The sequence below is a fragment of the Rattus norvegicus genome, chromosome 15 (assembly GCF_021556685.1).
Source record: "Rattus norvegicus strain SHRSP/BbbUtx chromosome 15, alternate assembly SHRSP_T2T, whole genome shotgun sequence".
Taxonomy (NCBI): domain Eukaryota; kingdom Metazoa; phylum Chordata; class Mammalia; order Rodentia; family Muridae; genus Rattus; species Rattus norvegicus.
Window position 1 is genome coordinate 20,557,959 of NC_141548.1, and position 20,312 is coordinate 20,578,270.

The 20,312-nt window shown below is 40.8% G+C and overlaps 1 protein-coding gene across 3 annotated transcripts in view; it reads left to right on the top strand.

Annotated features, from left to right (window-relative positions):
- Positions 1–20,312, top strand: part of Poteh (POTE ankyrin domain family member H) — an 85,171-nt gene that overhangs the window by 58,414 nt on the left and 6,445 nt on the right. For all 3 annotated transcript variants that reach the window (XM_087587095.1, XM_087587097.1, XM_087587096.1), the window contains 4 exons: positions 10,493–10,604; positions 14,534–14,725; positions 16,805–17,019; positions 19,683–19,890. In XM_087587095.1, the coding sequence (XP_087443221.1) occupies positions 10,493–10,604; positions 14,534–14,725; positions 16,805–17,019; positions 19,683–19,890 (727 nt within the window). The remainder of the gene's footprint in view (positions 1–10,492; positions 10,605–14,533; positions 14,726–16,804; positions 17,020–19,682; positions 19,891–20,312) is intronic.

Consider the following 20,312-nt stretch of genomic DNA (forward strand, 5'->3'; position numbering starts at 1 on the left):
GAGTTCTGTAGGCTTCTTGTATGTCTATGGGTATCTCTTTTTTTAGGTTAGGGAAGTTTTCTTCTATGATTTTGTTGAAGATATTTACTGGTCCTTTGAGCTGGGAGTCTTCACTCTCTTCTATACCTATTATCCTTAGGTTTGATCTTCTCATTGAGTCCTGGATTTCCTGTATGTTTTGGACCAGTAGCTTTTTCTGCTTTACATTATCTTTGACAGTTGAGTCAATGATTTCTATGGAATCTTCTGCTCCTGAGATTCTCTCTTCCATCTCTTGTATTCTGTTGGTGAAGCTTGTATCTACAGCTCCTTGTCTCTTCTTTTGGTTTTCTATATCCAGGGTTATTTCCATGTGTTCTTTCTTGATTGCTTCTATTTCCATTTTTAATTCCTTCAACTGTTTGATTGTGTTTTCCTGGAATTCTTTCAGGGATTTTTGTGTCTCCTCTCTATGGGCTTCTACTTGTTTATTTATGTTTTCCTGGAATTCTTTCAGGGATTTTTGTGTCTCCTCTCTATGGGCTTCTACTTGTTTATTTATGTTTTCCTGGAATTCTTTCAGGGATTTTTGCGATTCTTTCAGGCATTTTTGCGATTCCTCTCTGTAGGCTTCTACTTGTTCTCTAAGGGAGTTCTTCACGTCTTTCTTGAAGTCCTCCAGCATCATGATCAAAAATGATTTTGAAACTAGATCTTGCTTTTCTGGTGTGTTTGGATATTCCATGTTTGTTTTGATGGGAGAATTGGGCTCCGATGGTGCCATGTAGTCTTGGTTTCTGTTGCTTGGGTTCCTGCGCTTGCCTCTCGCCATCAGATTATCTCTAGTGTTACTTTGTTCTGCTATTTCTGACAGTGGCTAGACTGTCCTATAAGCCTGTGTGTCAGGAGTGCTGTAGACCTGTTTTCCTCTCTTTCAGTCACTTATGGGGACAGAGTGTTCTGCTTTCCGGCGTGTAGTTTTTCTTCTCTACAGGTCTTCAGCTGTTCCTGTGGGCCTGTGTCTTGAGTTCACCAGGCAGCTTTCTTGCAGCAGAAAAGTTGGTCTTACCTGTGGTCCCGAGGCTCAAGTTCGCTCGTGGGGTGCTGCTCACGGGCTCTCTGCAGCGGCAGCAACCAGGAAGACTTGTGCCGCCCCTTCCGGGAGCTTCAGTGCACCAGGGTTCCAGATGGTCTTTGGCTTTTTCCTCTGGCGTCCGAGATGTGTGTGCAGAGAGCAGTCTCTTCTGGTTTCCCAGGCTTGTCTGCCTCTCTGAAGGTTCAGCTCTCCCTCCCACGGGATTTGGGTGCAGAGAACTGTTTATCCGGTCTGTTTCCTTCAGCTTCTGGTGGTGTCTCAGGCAGGGGTCCTGCTGCTCCTGGGCCCTCCCCCACGGGAGCCCAGAGGCCTTATACAGTTTCCTCTTGGGCCAGGGATGTGGGCAGGGGTGAGCAGTGTTGGTGGTCTCTTCCGCTCTGCAGCCTCAGGAGTGCCCACCTGACCAGGCGGTTGGGTCTCTCCCTCACAGGGTCTGGGGGCAGAGAGCTGCTGCGGGCCGGGATCCGCGGGTGTGGGACTTCCGGTCCATAGTCTTTTGTTGTTGGTTTATTCCCTGGGAGCTTTGGGGTATCTAGTTCGTTGATATTGTTGTTCTTCCTATGGGGTTACAAACCCCTTCATTTCCTCTAGTCCTTTCTCTAACTCCTCCATTGGGAACCCCTTTTCTCAGTCCAATGGTTGGCTGTGAGCATCTACCTCTATATTTGTCAGGCTCTGCATCTACAATAGTGTCTGGGTTTGGTGTCTGTATATGGGATGGGTCCCCAGGTGGGGCAGTCTCTGGATGGTTTTTCCTTCACTCTCTGTTCTCCATTTTGTCTCTGTGTTTCATCCTGAGTATTTTGTTCCCCCTTCTAAGAAGGACTTGAGCTTCATGCGGTCTGTAATTATATCTTGGGTATTCCAAGCTTTTAGGATAATATTCACTTATCAGTGAGTGCATACCATGTGTGTTCTTTGTGATACCTAACCCAGGATGATATTTTCTAGTTCCATTCATTTGCCTAAGAATTTCATGAAGTCATTGTTTTTAATAGCTGAGTAGTACACCATTGTGTAGATGTACCACATTTTCTGTATCCACTTCTCTATTGAAGGGCATCTGGGTTCTTTCCAGCTTCTAGCTATTATAAAAAAGGCTGCTATGAACATAGTGGAGCATGTGTCTTTGTTATACATTGTAGCATCATTTGGGTATATGCCCAAGAGAGGTATAGCTGGATCCTCAGGTAGTACTATGTCCGATTTTCTGAAGAACCACCAGACTGATTTTCAGAGTGGTTGTACCACCTTGCAATCCCACCAACAATGGAGGAGTGTTCCTCTTTCTCCACATCCTCGCCAGTATCTGCTGTCACATAAGTTTTGATCTTAGCCATTCTGACTGGTGTGAAGTGGTATCTCAGGATTGTTTGATTTTTCATTTCCCTGATGACTAAGGATGTTGAACATTTCATTAGGTGCTTCTCAGCCATTTGATATTCCACAGTTGAGAAATCTTTGTTTAGCTATGTACCCCATTTTTAAAATAGGGTTATTTGATTCTCTGGAGTTTAACTTCTTGAGTTCTTTGTATGTATTGGATATTAGTCCTCTATCAAATGTAGGATTGGTAAAGATCTTTTCCCAATCTGTTGGTTGCCATTTTGTCCTATTTACAGTGTCCTTTGCCTTATACAGGCTTTGTAATTTTATAAGGTCCCATTTGTCAATTCTTTTTTTCCTTTGACCCAATTAGTAAAATATAATTGCCAACCTAAACATACAAAGCCCAGTACTATCCATCCCTTAAGAACATTTGTAACAACTTGTAAAGGTACAGCATGGAATCTTAATGTCACCCGCCATATTGTCCCGCCACAGCTTCTCTCTCCCTCTCCTCTCTTCCTTTCCGCTCCAGTCTCCTCTTCTTCCTTCAAACTTCTCTCCCGCCCATCCTTCCTTCTCCTCCAATGACAGGCCTCCTTCTATTCTGTACCTGCCCCTCATTGAATTTACAAATTCAATGGGGAGAAGGTTCTAGTGAAGTCACCTGATTCCTGAGTGTGTGACTAGGCAGCTGTCCTTGGGGCAGTGGAATTAGCATCAAAATACAGATAACTCCAGGGCAAACCTCAACATTTCCCCCTTTTTGTTCAGTTAAAAAGCCTTTTCACTGATATATAAATTGAGTACAGTTATTACCTTTTACCATTTATAAAGCATATGATATACTCAACACCCAGTTCATCACTCTATCAGTTAAACAGAACATTTAGTTATCCATTCCAGCTTAAGAAAAGCTTAAAATCTATATTATATCTTGGCTAGCTTGTATACTATCTGATAACTATCCAATAAAATATGTATATTCAGAGTTAAACAGCCTGATAGGCTATGAGACTATAATCAGTCTTCAACCCCGTCAGAAATCTGGGAATGACCAAATATCTATACACATAGGAAGCCTAACACAGCTTTTAGAACTGAGAGGTTGTAGAGACAAATCTCCACTAGCACAGTCCCCTGTTAGCAACATGTGAACTCAAGTCTTTAGCCTTCTGGCCCAAAATCAACAGACAGACTCTGAAATGCGGATTTTGAAGGGCTAATCACCCTCTTTTGGCAGGGTTTATCAGTCAACTATTTTGCATAATTTGTCCTTTTCTGGATTAGTATTGGTATTAGTCTGCAGATGAAACAGGCAGTTTTGTGTAGTGGCTCCCTAACCACAAAGTATTGTCTCACCTAGAGGTGGAGATGTTCAAATTCTTTATTAAATCCACCAAAGGGGAACTGTTAGGGGCATATATGTCTCGACAAAAGATAAATAACTTTAAATCTCAAATTTTGTGGATTTCTGACGTTTTTGAAAACCATCTACCTATATAAGACAATCTGTACTGTTGTCTTTATATCTTAATAATATCTTGAAAGTACTCTCACAAAGTTAGCAATATGTTTGTTATTTGGCCCTTACCTCACATGTGTAATCAACTCAGACGTTTGTAATGACATCAATAGAAGGACTGGCTCTAAACCTCGTACTTTTAAAATTTTTTTTTTTTTGGTTCTTTTTTTTCGGAGCTGGGGACCGAACCCAGGGCCTTGTGCTTGCTAGGCAAGCGCTCTACCACTGAGCCAAATCCCCAACCCCAACCTCGTACTTTTAAACTTTTAACAAATAAATTCTATATCAAAGCAAAGATATGATTTTAGCTTAGTTACCAAATGAGATTATGACTGTACAACTCAATCTAGCTAATTCCTCCCTGCTAAATTACAACCAGTTTTAAATTCCTCATTAAAAACAACTTTAGAATAACTGCTTTTTAGTCACCCAAAAGTCCAGGGAATTGGGGCAACGCCTCCTCTATAACTTCTTCAAGCTGTACATGGGCATTGAGATATCCTTGGGGGTAGAGGGTAGGAAGAATGAAGCAAATGCTGTAGCTGATGTGTCCTGACTGGACCCAGCTGAAAGTCCTTGAGACCAGGAATCCAAGTAGGTGCACTCTAAAATACAACTCTCAAGACAAAAATTTAGAATCGAAATCTCTTTTTGTTTGATTCTCCTGCATTAATTTTTTCAGGCAGTCTACCTCTATCAAATCTAATCAGTATGACTCCGTGAGGTTTCCAGAGCCTAATCATACTTTTTAAAAACACAAGATCTTTCTCCCAAAATACTGTGTTCCTTAGTCTGTAACCAGAAATGCTTGTATCTTGCACTCTCTCCCAGAGTAATATAATCATAAAACTCAAAGTCACACCCATTATGAAGATTAAACTATTTTTTAAAAAGGAAGTAAGCTAAACAATGAGCCTGATAGGCTTTTGTACTCTGTGATATCAGGAAATTAACCCAAAATTCCTGTGGAGCCCATGTTAAGAGAATCTGAGCTTCCTGTTGTGGTAGATATAAAAAATAACCACAAACCCTCACTAGCCGGCATCAACGAGCCATATGACCTTTAGCGGGGTAATTCATAAAACAAGCCAAATACCTTCTATCAATTCCAATATCAATAAGCAACATATCAAACCAGGACTTTAGTCCAAAATATATCCATCTGTTAAGCTCTTTACCCAGAGCCACAGATTTTTCTTTAACCTTAATAACTTCTATAATATATGTCTGCATTCACTCTCCCTGGTGTTACAGACATTAATCACAACTCTCTACTTGGAGGTAGTGACTAATTTTTCCCTCTCTAAGTTTTGAACCATGGTTGAAAATCCCCACCTGATTCAGGTACTCTCTTCTTTCTAAAAACAAACTTAATCACCTTTTAATAATACCTGCCATTAAGAAGTAGCTTATCTAACTAGGATTTCAACCCAAAATTCCCATGGAGCCCACATTAAAAAGAATATGAGTGTCTTGAAAGACTTTCTAAACAACTTTCTTTAAAAAGCAACTTTTAATCTCTAACTCTCTGAGCTGCCATTACTTATCACACGGCCTGGGACCTACAACCTGCCAGCACAGGCTACTTCCCTGTTTCTTTGTTTAAAGTCCCTGTGCTTGAGAGATCACATGACTTAACACGGTGCTGCCCTCCTCTTACTTAGAAAATAAAAACTTTCTCTCAACTCTTAGGATTACTAGTGGATTCTTGACCATCACATTGGTTTGCCATCTGTTGTTGTATAAATATAAAAAATTAAAAAAAAAAGTATTGTTGTCTTTTATCTCGCTAGGTTCGCCCATAGTGCCCCAAGATATCTTTTAGATATCTTGGTGGAAACACATCCCAACTCCATGGTGGCCCAGTGTCTCCTGCCACCACACACTTTGCTACACTCAAATCGTCACATAAAATAACACACAACACAATAATCTTTGACCCAGTTGGTAAGATATAATTGCCCACCTAAACATACAAAGCCCAGTACCATCCATCCCTTAAGAGCATTTGTAACAACCTGTAAAGGTACAGCGTGGAATCTTAATGTCACCCGCCATATTGTCCTGTCACGGCTTCTCTCTCCCATTTGTCAATTCTTGATCTTAGAGCATAAGCCATTGGTGTTCTGTTCAGGAAAATTTCCCCTGTGCCTATGTGTTCAAGGCTCTTACCCACTTTCTCTTGTATTAGTTTCAGTGTATGTGGTTTTATGTAATGGTCCTTGATCTACTTGGACTTGCATTTTGTAGAAGGCAATAAATGGATCAGTTTGCACTCTTCTGCATGCTTCCCTACATTTGAGCCAGCACCCTTTGTTGAAAATGCTGTCTGGCACCAAGAGTCTGTAATTTGCTGTTCTCTTCTATCTGTCATCACACTGGGACATGGGCAGATTTCTAGTTTAGGTTATGTCATCTTTTGAATACTTAGGTGGTCAGGGAGCATAGAATCCCCTGGTAGTGGGGAAGTCGAGGGCTGCCTGTGGCAGAGCTGCCTTTCCTCCTGAGGAGTTGAGTAAGGTGGGGCTGCCTGTTGTCTGGGGAGGAAAAGCTTTCCTAATGGTAACAGAAAGATTCTGTTTCCTAGTTTTAACATAGTGGAGTTGAAGGCGTCTGTTCCATATTAAATGTGCACCAGAAAGTCTCCCCATAACATAGACATCAAAGACAAAACACAAGGAAAACTTGTCTCTTTCTATCAGGCGGGAATGAAGAACAACCAGAAGGTGGCGCTCAGACACAGGAAACTAGATCAGTGGGTGCCCTTGGCTCTCAGAACCCAAGCTCAACCCCCAGACAGGGATTCAAAATGTCTTCTGGTCCCCCTGTGGCAACAGCCCTCTAGCACGTCTGCTTTAACCAGGTATGGCCACAGATACAGATTTAAAGCCCCTTTTCAGAACAGAATTACAGATGTGGTATCCCTCAGAGTTTACAAACAAAGACAGGAATTGCCTTCCATAAACACATGGACAGACTCATAGACTCAGACAGACACCACTGGTATTGAAACCCTCTGGGTCGGGGTTCTGGAAGCCTTGGAGTTCCTGACCAGTGTACCAAAATGTTGTGCCAGGAAATGTTCATGAACCTCAAAAGACCACCAAGGAACTAATTCTGATGCAATTGCAATTAGAGTCTTCTTATTCAAGCTCAAGCTTGGGCTCCTGCCAACCCAGACACAGCAGGAAGGTGGAGCCCTGAGCCTAGTTCTGGGTAAGCATTTGTGGAGGCAAGAAGGGGGTATCTTGCCTGGTACACCTCTGATTGGGAGGCCATTATGGTCTTAAAAATAATTGGCTGGTGCTTTGAGCCAAACCATAAACTTAACTTTGTTTTCCTCCTGATTGGTGTTTGTTAGTCAGTGAAGTATTAGGGGCAGGCTTATAACCTGGGGGTGCAGATTTGTTGGGGAATAATCTGGAAACTGGTGCTAGACACAAGTCTTGTTGTTGGGGTACCCTGGAAACTGGTGCTAGGTAAAGGCCTGTAGTTAACTCAAGTTCAACCTTAGATCAGGTTTTCTTGAGATAGAGTCTGAACCCAAAAGATTTGGTCTCTCACAGTGATAGCAGCTGTGATCACTATGACTCCCCCATTATGAGGAACACACTTTCAACCCATAAACCAGAGTAACCCTCCCTCTTTGGTCTGCTTTGGTCAGAAACTTTGTCTTAGCAACTATTACAGAACTAAGAAGGAACATGTTTTTCCCAGAGGGTTCTGCATGTGGTTACAGGCTTATCTGCCAATTTTTTCTTTTTTTTTGTTTTTCTTTTGTATTGGATATTTTAAATTTACATTTCAAATGTTATTCCCTTTCCCAGTTTTGTTTGATGTTGGCTACTGGTTTCTTGTATAATGCTTTGCTATGTTTAGGTATGGGCCTTGAATTCCTGATCTTTCCAACACTTTTAACATGAAGGGGTGTTGAGTTTTGTCAAATACTTTCTCAGTATCTATGAGATGATCATGTGGCTCTTTTTCTTTGAGTTTGTTTACACAGTGGATTACGTTGATGGAATTCTGTATATTGAACCATTCCTGCATCCCTGGGATGAAGCCTACTGGATCATGATCGGATTGTTTTGATGTGTTCTTGAATTCAGTTTGCAAGAATTTTATTGAGTATTTTTGTGTTGATATTCATAAGGGAAATTGGTCTGATGTTCTCTTTGTTGAGTCTTTGTGTGGTTTAGATATAAGTGTAACTATGGCTTCATAGAAGGAATTGGGTAGTGCTCCTTCTGTTTCTATTTTGTGGAATAGTTTGGACAGTATTGGTATGAGGTCTTTGATGAGGGTCTGATAGAATTCTGCACTAAACCCATGTGGACCTTGGCTCTTTTTGGTTGGGAGACTTAATAACTGCTTCTATTTCTTGAGGAGTTATGGGTTTTTTTTAGACGGTTTATCTGTTCCTGATTTAACTTTGGAACCTGGTATCTGTCTGGAAAATTGTCCATTTCCTCCAGATTGTTCAGTTTTGTTGAATATAGGCTTTTGTAGTAGGATCTGATGATTTTTTGAATTTCCTCTGATTCTGTTATGTCTCCCTTTTCATTTCTGATTTTGTTAATTTGGACACACTCTCTGTGCCCTCTGGTTAGTCTGGCTAAGGGTTTGTCTATCTTGTTGATTTTCTCAAAGAATCAGATCCTGGTTTTGTTGATTCTTTGTATAGTCCTTTTTGTTTCTACTTGGTTGATTTCAGCCCTGAGTTTGATTATATCCTGCCTTCTACTCCTCTTGGATGTATTTGCTTCTTTTTTGTTCTAGAGCTTTTAGGTGTGCTGTCAAGCTGCTAATGTATGTTCTCTCTAGTTTCTCTTTGGAGACACTCAGAGCTATGAGTTTTCTTCTTAGTACTGCTTTCATTGCCTGCCATAAGATTGGAGACAATGAAAGCATTCTCATTTTCATTCAATTCTAAAAAATATTTTCTTTCTTTATTTCTTCCTTGACTGAGTTATCATTGAGTAGAGCATTGTTCGACTTCCATGTATATGTGGGCTTTCTCTTGTTTTTCTGTTACTGAAGACCAGCCTTAATCCATGGTGATCTGATAGGATGCATGGGATTATTTCAGTCTTCTTGTATCTGTTGAGGGCTGTTTTGTGACCGATTATATGGTCAATTTTGAAGAAGGTACCATCAGGTGCTGAGAAGAAGGTATATTCTTTTGTTTTAGGATGAAATGTTCTATAAATATCTGTTAAATCCATTTGGCTCATAACTTCTGTTAGTTTATCTGTCTCTGTTACTTTCTGTTTCCATGATCTGTCCATTGATGAGAGTGGGTTGTTGAAGTCTCCCACTATTATTTTGTGAGGTGCAGTGTGTGCTTTGGGCTTAGTAAGGTTTCTTTTATAAATATAGGTGCCCTTTATTTGTATCATAGATATTCAGGATTAAGAGTTCATCTTGGTGGATGTTTCCTTTGATGAATATGAAGTGTCCTTATCTTTTTTGATAACTTTTGGGTGAGAGTCGATTTTATTTGATATTAGAATGGCTACTGTAGCTTGTTTCTTGGGACCATTTGCTTGGAAACTTGTTTTCCAGCCTTTTACACTGACTGTCTTTGTCACCGAGGTTTGCTTTTTGTATGCAACAAAATGCTGGGTCCTCTTTCAGCATTCAGTCTGTTAGTCTATGTCTTTTTATTGGGGCATTGAGTCCATTGATGTTAAGAGATATTAAGGAATTGTTTGCCAAATTAATTGTAAGACTTTTCCTCATAAGTCACAGCTAGTCAACATGTAGAGGTAAAGTGATCTTGGGGTACCCATTCCCAATTAATGCATTTAAACATAACTCCTACTTTTCAGTCTCAGGGAGTATTGTAAGAGATTAGGGACCAGGACATCTGCTGCAAAGTAGTTTCTTCTAAAATAAATAAACATGAAGAACATCAAATGCAGGAAGGATGGTTCTGGAAGGAGTTGTGGGATGGAGTGTTTGGGGATACAGTTGTCTGAGTTGGAGAGGTGGCTTAATGCTAATGGCACTTGCTAATTTTCCAGAAGACCAAGGTTTGATTTCTAAAAGCCACATGGCAGCATGTAACTATCTGTAATTCCAGGCCGAGGAGATCCAATGCCGTTTTCTGGCCTCTGTAAGCACCAGTCACACATGTGGTATACATACATACATGTAAGCAAAACTTTCATAGGCATATACTATAAAAATGTAAGGTACATTGTATGGTATTCTCTAAGAATATGTGTGTGTGTATGTATAATTTTGTTTTTTAAATTTTATTTTATGTATGTGAGTACACAGTTGCTGTCTTCAGACACACCAGAAGAGGGCATCAGATCTCATTACAGATGGTTTTGAGCTACCATGTGGTTGTGGGAATTGAACTCAGAACCTCTGGAAGAGCAACCAGTGCTCTTTACCACTGAGCCCTCTCTCCAGCCCATGAATTTTCATTACAATACTTTCAAGTAATTTTAGATTGGTACAAATCAGTCAGGTTCATACTTTATAAATTAATTTCTTTACTATCTGTTTTAGTGCTTACATTTAAAATTTCACATACTATTCTTTTGTTCTTATAGATTTATGGAAGTCATGAAAATAGCAGGAAAGAAGTTAGATGAATGTGAAAATAGAGAATTATACTTCTATGAAGATATGAGAAACAGAACATTTGAAACGCTACAGCATGAGGTAATTTTAAATCAGTTTCAAGGCCTAAAACTTTTTAATTTTGGGAAACATAAAACTCCAAGTTCTTTGTCTATTAAATATGTGAAAATAAAAAAATATTGTGTGTGTAGATGGTGTGTGTGTGTGTGTGTGTGTGTGTGTACATGCTAAGTGGAGGTCAGAAGACAACTCTGTGGAGTCAGTTCTCTCTTTTCATATCTGTGTGGGTTCCTGGTAGTGCCTTGATGTTGTCAGGCTTGCAAGTAAATGCCTTTATAGATGACACCAGCTGTTGTATATCAGGATGACCATGGGTGAGTGAGAGGGCATAATTCACCCCTCTGGATCTACCTATGCAGGAGGTCCTCAGATAGCCTATGCAGGAGACTGAGAAGAGACAGATCATTCACTGACTATGCTGAAGGCAGTCAGGCAGGGTATAATGATAATGATAATAATAATAATAATAATAATAATAATAATAATAGTCTGAAGGCAGTCAGGCAGGGAATAATAATAATAATAATAATAATAATAATAATAATAGTCTGAAGGCAGTCAGGCAGGGAATAATAATAATAATAATAATAATAATAATAGTCTGAAGGCATTCAGGCAGGGTATAATAATAATAATAATAATAACAACAACAACAACAACAATAATAATTGTGCCCAGTAAGGTCACCTCTAGTGTAGGGTTGCCAAGACCAGTCTACACAGGAGAAATTAGTCTCAGAGCTGCTACACCCATAGGGTGCTGCTTAGCCACATCTGACCCATCTCCTGACCCACACTCTTTCTTGTCTATTGCTCTGTTTGCCTAGCTTAACATCCTGGAACTCGATGAGTGTGTTGTTTGGCTAATGTGGTGATCATGGAGAAGCAGGACTTATGAATCCTTTGTCCACGCACTACTGTCCTGCTGAGGCTGTCTACAGGCCACACTACAGTCATACTTGTTGTTTTCTGTTTTTTTTTTATCCTGTTTCTGCACACTTCATCCATGTTTCCTAGACTGCTTTCAGTTCTCGAGGTTCTTTTCCCCTGTCTTTTTGTTTTTGGTGGAATCTATTCCCTAACTTCTCAGTATGACTGTGTTTTCACCACCACCACTGAGGGACAGAGAAAACCGAAGTCCTGTGAGTTGGCCTTCCTAACAAGTTCTCCACGTAGTTCAGATGCCAATAAAGTGGTGAACTTAGATTTGCAAGTCAAAGTCTAAGGTCAAGTGCCATTTTTGTGACAAAGATGATTGATATAAAGAGTTCTGTGATTCCTGGTGACTTCTGAGAATTTTAACAGGCTACTCCCTAAGATTCTGCTATAGATTTTAATAAGTTACAAATGCATTTGTCCCAGGAGTCAACATCAAGTTAAATGAAGAGAAACTTGAAGCAATCCCATTAAAATCAGGGACTAGACAAGGCTGCCCACTACCTACCTATTTCAATATAGTATTTGAAGTCCTAACCAGAGCAATTAGACAATAAAAAGAGGTCAAGGGGATACAAATTGGAAAGGAAGAAGTCAAAATATCACTTTGCAGATGATATGATAGTATACTTAAATGACCACAAAGGTTCCACCAGAGAACTACTAAGCCTCATAAACAACTTCAGCAAAGTGGCTGGGTATAAAATTAACTCAAACAAATCAGTAGCCTTCCTGTACTCAAAGAATAAACAGGCTGAGAAGGAAATTAGGGAAATGACACCCTTCACAGTAGTCCCAAATAATATTAAATATCTTGGTGTGACTCTAACCAAGCAAGTGAAAGATCTGTATGACAGGAACTTCAAGTCTCTGAAGAAAGAAATTGAGGAAGATCTCAGAAGATGGAGAGATCTCCCATGCTCATGGATTGGCAGGATTAATATAGTAAAAATGGCCATCTTGCTGAAAGCAATCAACAGATTCAATGTAATCCCCATCAAAATTTCAACTCAATTCTTCATAGAGTTAGAAAGAGCAATTTGCAGAATCATTTGGAAAAGCAAAAAACCCAGGAGACTGAGAACTATTCTCAACAATAAAAGAACTTCTGGGTGAATCACCATCCCTGACTTCAAGCAGTATTACAGAGCAATAGTGATAAAAACTGCATGGTATTGGTAAAGAGATAAATGGAATAGAATTGAAGACCCAGAAAAGAACCCACACATGGTCACTTGATCTTGGACAAAGGAGTTAAAAGTACCCAATTGAAAAAAGGCAGCATTTTCAACAAATGGAGCTGATTCAACTGGAGGGCAGCATGAAGAAGAATGCAAATTTGACACATTCTTATTTTCTTGTACAAAACTCAAGTCTAAGTGGATTAAGGGACTCCACAAAGAACCAGATACACTGAAACTAATAGAACAGAAAGTGGGCAAGAGCCTTGAACACATGGGCACAGGTGAAAATTTCCTGAACAGAACACCAATGGCTTAGGCTCTAAGATCAAGAATCAACAAATGGAACCTCATAAAATTGCAAAGATTCTGTAAGGCAAAGGACACTGTCATTAGGACAAAATGGCAACTAACAGATTTGGAAAAGATTATTGCCAGTTCTGCATCTGATAGAGGGCTAATATCCAATATATACAAAGAACTCAAGAAGTTAAACTCCAGAGAATCAAATAACCCTATTAAAATGGGGCACAGAGCTAAACAAAGAATTCTCAACGGAGGAATATCAAATGGCTGAGAAGTATTTGAAGAAATGTTCAACATCCTTAGTCATCAGGGAAATGCAAATCAAAACAAACCTGAGATTTCACCTCACACCAGTCAGAATGGCTAAGATCAAACACTCAGGTGACAACCGATGCTGGTGAGGATGTGGAGAAAGAGGAACACTCCTCCATTGTTGGTGGGATTGCAAGCTGGTACAATCACTCTGGAAATCAGTCTGGCAGTCCCTCAAAACACTGGACTTAGTACTACCTGAGGACCCAGCTGTACCACTCCTGGGCATATACCCAAAAGATGCTCCAGCATATAACAAGGACACGTGCTCCACTATGTTCATAGCAGCCTTATTTATAATAGCCAGAAGATAGAAAGGACCCAGATGCCCTTCAACAGAGGAATGGATACAGAAAATGTGGTACGTTTACACAATGGAGTACCAATCAGCTATTAAAAACAATGACTTGATGGAAACTCTTAGGCAAAATGAATGGAAGTAGAAAATATCATCCTGAGTGATATAACCCAGTCATAAAAGAACACACATAGTATGCACTCACTGATAAGTGGATATTAGCCCAAAAGCTTGGAATGTCCAAGTTGCAATTCACAGGTCATATCAAGTCCAAGAAGAAGGAAGACTAAAATGTGGATGCTTCATTCCTTCTTAGAAGGGAAAACAAAATACTCACAGGAGGAAATACAGGGACAAAGAGTGGAACAGTGACTGAGGAAAAGGTCATCCAGAGACTGCCTCCCCTGGGGATACATCCTATATGCAGCCACCAAACCCAGTCCCTATTGCTGATGTCAAGAAGTGTTTGCTGACAGGAGCCAGATATGGGTGTCTCCTGAGAGGCTCTGCCAGAGCCCTACTCATACAGATGAGGATGGTTACAGCTAACCGTTGGACTGAGCACAGGGACCCCAATGAAGGAGTTAGAGAAAAGACTGAAGGAGCTGAAGGGGTTTGCAACCCCATAGGAAGAACCACATTTCAACCAACCAGACCCCAGCAGAGCTCCCAGGGACTAAACCACCAACCAACAAGAATAATGAGCACCCATGACTCCAGCCACATGAACGGGAGGAAATGCCCTTGGTCCTGGGGGAGGGGCAATCAGAGAGGGGGGAAAGGGGAAAAATAAATCCTTTCTTTTAAATTTCAACCCTAAAACTACCCCAAAGTGCATTTGTCAAAATTGTGTATTGGTTTTGTATTAGGCTTTTACAGCCTAAATCCATCATCACAATTGTATTTTTCTTCATGTAGATAAATTATCTTAAAGATACATGGGAACCTATACAATGCAAATATCTACATCAAGATATAAACATTCAGTTGACTGAGCAAGAATTGTTAAAAATAAAATCAGAACAAGAGAATTACGAACACCTACACCAGACTCAAGGCAATGTGGAAAAGGAAGTGCTGACTCTCAGAGGGCTGGTTCAAGAGAGTGTGGTAAGTCAGGGTCAGCGCACAGTGGGAAGGGAGACCCAGGCAGGGGGAAGGCGCTGTGCTGGAGGCATGGAACGTTAGTCTGATTGCTTGTAACATGCTCAGCTTCTTCTCACCGAGAATCACATTCTGGATAGTTCTTTTGTGTGTTTCCTCCACTTTCTTACAGCAATTTGATTTGTATATGATCTAAGTTCCTCCCTTTAAAAATGTCCAGTTTCCTTCGGTACATTGTAATGATTATTGTTTTGAATCACTTGTCTTTTAAAGCTCGTTTTCTTTTTTGAGGTGGAAATGCAGGAGCTTTATGATACTCAGCATATTCTCAACATCAAAGATTAAGAAATTAATTCAGGCAAACATGTGCCCTTCAGTGACCCAGTGTCCACACACACACACACACACACACACACACACACACACACACACACACACACACACCAGAGCTAGCTCAGAGTACATGGAGCGCAGGGTAGCCCCTCAGATTGCTTCAGGATGTATGCAGCACAATGTGGGAAGGTCTGCTTGGGGAACCTGGCGTTGCTGGCTCTCAGGTCCCTTCCTAGTTTTGGTTCTATGTGACCGAGCAAGGCTGTGGGCTGCAAGCAAACCCGGGTCTCCAAAGCCACCTTGGTCCCCACCATTGTGTTGTTGGCTGTGTTCTGTTAAGTCCACTGCTGGGATACTAAATCGCTTATAATATTTGAGGAGCCCATCCCTCCTTTAGTGACATAAGGCTTACATGGTGCTCACAGACCAACCGTGAACCGAGTCAGAGCCACCATAGGCCACTGGGACACCCTCCAAGAGCAGCACCCCAGAAGGAAGGCTCTACATCTGGCTAAAGGAGCCCTTTGACTTTTCTGAAAATCAGGGCTCTGCAGCCATGGACTGGGAGCAGAAGTGAGCACAGCTGTTCGCAGCATACCATAGTGTCTTGTTTTGTTTTCTTCTAACCTTATCAAATCTCTCCAAAGTGGCCTCTTCCTCCTAGGACCACAAGTAAGGACTTTAAGCGACTGCTAAAGTGTGAAGGACTTCCTTTTACTCAGGACTTGCCATGTTCTGCTAATGGCACTTCTGAGGGTTTAGTGACCCTTTAGTGACACTTGACTAGGACTCTTAGAAACAAAGTTTGAGATTTGAGCCTCTTCTAGCTTTAAATATGTGGATCTGAGATAACTGAGGCCCACTTTGCTTTGTCTTAGATTTCTAAATTTAATAAACTCTGTGGAAAGTGTGGGATTGTTTTTGTCAGGGAAGCATCCTGGAGGTGACTTGGGTAAGCTGCTGCTGCTGAGGTGCAGGGTCTGGGCACCAGTCACTTGGGAGGCTGTTGGATATGCTGTGCTCCATGGAGACCTGTGGCCTCTGGTGGACCACCTGTGCAGCTGCTGGGGAAAGTCTTTGTCACCCGGGCAATAATACCAGAGATAACACTGTTGCTTTAGGCGGACTGGTGCCTTCCCTTGGTCATCTTTGTCTTTGTCTTCCTTACTATCTCCGGTATGTGGGTGTTTCTGCACAGTCCGCATCCCACCAGCTTTCAGGGCGGGCGGATGTCTAGCTTTGGTTTTCAGCCTTCCTTCTGGAGGTGAAGACATGGCACCGATGGTTTTCTGAGGGGCGACGGCAGCTGCAGGGTGTGTAGCAGTGAGCACAAAAGGCCTCGGGAGCGTGGATCTGTTCTTACGTTACAATGTTAGATGCATCGTCCCACGGATTCGTCCTTCAGTTACGATGTTCAAGTTTTACATTTTTGAATGATTCCATCAATTAGAGTTATCTGGAAATAGAAGTACTAAAATGAGCATGGTTCTCAGCCAAGGCCGCAATCCAGTGGCAGGGTACAAAAGCAGCACATGCAAGGCTCCTGGTTAGATTTCCTGCGGCACCAAAGAAAACCATAAGAAGAGTCAGTTGTAATGCATTTCTGTAGAGCTGACCGTAAGTGCTCTCAAGTCCAGCGTGTTGTTTCACATACATAAAGTCACTGTGGGATTCATAAGTTCTGGACATACATATACCACACTCGCTTTGGGCATAGGTATTTCAAAAACATTTACTTTTAATTTGTTTTAGACACAAGCAGAAGAGGAAAAAAAATTAGAGAAAGCAAGAGAGAACAACAATGATTCAAGAATGAGTCAAATCATTCTCAGAGTCAAAAGTTTAGAATCAAGACTCCCTGAGATAAAAAGCCATGTGGATTCTACGAGAAGAGAAATGGAAAAACATAAACAACTCTATGTAGAAGAAAATAAAAGCAGAAAATCACTTTTTAATACACTAAGCAAGTAAGTTAAAACAGAAATGGAAAATAATCCAACTCATTGGTCTCTAAGGCATGATTTCTTTTTTTGGGGAGGGATTTAAGCCATTTTATTGTATATATATATATACACATATATGCATATATATAATTCAGGAATGTTCCATTTTTTCAGATTTTTAAAAATTTTTTATTAGATATATTATTTCTTTACTTACATTTCAAACGTTATTCCCCTTCCCAGTTTCCTGTCCATAAGCCCCCTCCCCTCCTCTCCCCCTCCCACATACAGCTATTCCCCCCATACATCTCCCTTACTGCCCCCCATATTCCCTTGCACTAGGGGTCCAACCTTGGCAGGACCAAGGGCTTCCTCTTCCACTGGTGCCCGATTAAGGCTATTCTCTGTTACATATGCAGTTGGAGCCCTGGGTCAGTCCATGTATAGTTAAAGCATGATCTCTAATAAAACAAATTAGTAGGATATGAATGCTAACTGCACAATAAACTTAGAAAAAAATGGTAGAGAGTGAACTACACTTAGTGTGTTAGTCTGTAAGGATCTCTATTTCTTGTCAGTTTTCCAAGTTTGTTTTTATGTTGTAGATGCCCCTTTGTCCCTTTTATATTTTCACACAGCCAGCTTGTTGTATTAGTCATTTGTTTTTGTTGTTGTTTGAGGCAGGGTGTCTGTGTAGCTCTCTTTGGCCTTAAACTCCCAGAGATAGGCCTGCCTCTGTCTCCCAAGTGATAGGATTTAAAGGCACAAGCCACCACACCCAGTTCCATTAGTGTTTTGAATACCTACTTTTTTTTTTTTTTTTTTTTTTTTTGGTTCTTTTTTTTTCGGAGCTGGGGACTGAACCCGGGGCCTTGCGCTTCCTAGGCAAGCGCTCTACCACTGAGCTAAATCTCCAACCCCAAATACCTACTTTTTAATACAAACACTTCTGGATTTTTTTCCACAAAAGTGTTAACAAGCTTATTTGTGGAACATTGCAGCTTAAACTCAAATGGGTGAGGAGCAGCAGGAACAGTACACCGCTCAGTTGTGGTGCTATCAGTGTCCACAGCATCTGTAGACAGACTTCCCCTTACACTTTTTCTCTTTTCTTAAAGACAAAGACAAACTCAAACTCATGAGAAAAGATTAAAACAGGAATAAGTGAATATATAATTCACAAAGTGGTTAAAGTAATTCCTTTGTTCTTTTCTTTTTTTTTTTTTTTTTTTTTTTCCGGAGCTGGGGACCGAACCCAGGGCCTTGCGCTTGCTAGGCAAGCGCTCTACCACTGAGCTAAATCCCCAACCCCAAGTAATTCCTTTGTTAGTGCAAGAGGGTGTGTTCAACACAGAAAGACAGGACCTAACTCTTATGGCCTTCCAATAAGATCACTGAAAGGTTTTCTTAATTCTTTAAATAAAATTTAAATGCGTGTGATGTCTTCAGAAAATAAGATCTTTCTTCATGTTCTTTGAGACAACCAACGGTAATGCAAGCCTATATTGTTTTGGAAATCTCTTGGATCCCCTTAATGAAAACTTAAAGGGAGGTTTCCCAGACTTGGCACTGGGGGTTTTGTTAGCTAATCTGTGACTACTGCAAGAGCATTACTTCTTTTTGATCGTTCTGTTGACTATTTTCACGTTCCCTAAAGATGCTGCTTTGAGTTGTCGTTTGGGGATAAATCTTAATTTATGCATCTATTATCTTAGGGTTTCCATTGGAATGGAGTAGCAGCAGGAACAGTACCATTCCATACCATGCTGAAGAGATGTCATGACCAACGCAACTCTTACAATGTCAAATGCTTAATTGGGGCTGGCTTATAGTTTTAGAGGTTCAGTCCATTATCATCATGGCAGGGAGCCTGGCAGTGTGCAGGTAGACATGGTGTTGGAGGAGCCCAGACTTCTACATCCTCCACTGGCTTCTGAATGCATCCAGGAGGAGGCTGTCTTTCACACTGGGCAGAACCTGAGCAACAAAAAGCCCACCCCCTCAGTGACGCACTTCCTCCAACAAGGCCACACCTCCTAATAGTGTCACTTTCTATGGGCCAAGTATTTTTAAACCACCATGTGGACATAGTTCAGAGATGGCAAACATAGAGGACAAGTATACATACATACATACATGTGTGCATGCATACATACATATATACATACACACACACACAAACACACTGGTTTACTGACTACAAGGATTTCTGGCTCATGTTTAGTTCTCATGATTGTATATATTTAAGGAGCACAACGTGATATAGTGACACATTCACATATAGGGAGCTCACTGTTATCGCTAAGCAAATTAACATATCCACAGTTTCCCATACTTCACTCTTAGGAGTGCAAATATTTCTCCTGTCATCTTCAGGAATCTTCCAGAAGGTAACAGTGCTACCTGTGAGGTTGTGACTCCCTGATAACCAGTTCTTCCTCTCAGACTTCTTTCGTATTAGTAGGGAAGAATTACTCTGGGAGCAGATGTACTTTGTTCACAGCAATGCTGAAGCTATAAGTGTGTATAGTAGGTGTAGTGTGTACATTCTCAGCTCAGAGACTGTGTAATGGGACATTCTGATTATTCCTATAGCCTTTTATTTTTATCAAAGCAAAGCAAGTCATTAAAGAGTTATTTAGGAGAAGAACGAAATGCTAAATTTGGCCTTGTTGCATTCTTTATAGGACAGTGGAAAAGCTGGAGGTGTCTAGAGCAAAGCTTATGCAGTTGAATCAGCGGAAGATGACCATGGAAACTATTCTGAGTTCCCTACCTGCTCAGCAGAGCCCTCTTGTTGCCAAATTTAATCCTGCTGTGGGACACAATCCCAGCTCTCCTGATGCCCCAGAGCCTCAGTCTGTTTGTGAGAGCGTGAGGAAGGGCCTGTCCAGGGTTAGTAAAGTTGACTTCTGTTCATTTGGGAATTTTCAGTTTCTAAAATAATCCTTGTTTTTAATTTGATGAAATATTGAGTTGTTTTATTAAAGGCTGGTACATGGTAAGTAAAAATGACAATAGTCTTTTTCTTTTTTTTAAACAAACACTTTTTTTTTTTTTTTTGCAGATTTTAATGAGTCACCAGAGCTTGTCTTTTCAAGAACAACTTAGCTGTTAGGTTTTGTTGGATGGTTTCTAGGAGTGATCCATAGACAGATTGCATTTTCATTGTCTGTCCCTTACCCGAGTCAGAGGCTCTTATCAGAGTATGAACACAGTGTGTGTGTGTGTGTGTGTGTGTGTGTGTGTGTGTGTGTGTGTGTGTGTGTTTTAATGAGATAAGATCCTTTAATGGAGAAAAATAGAACTTTCATAGC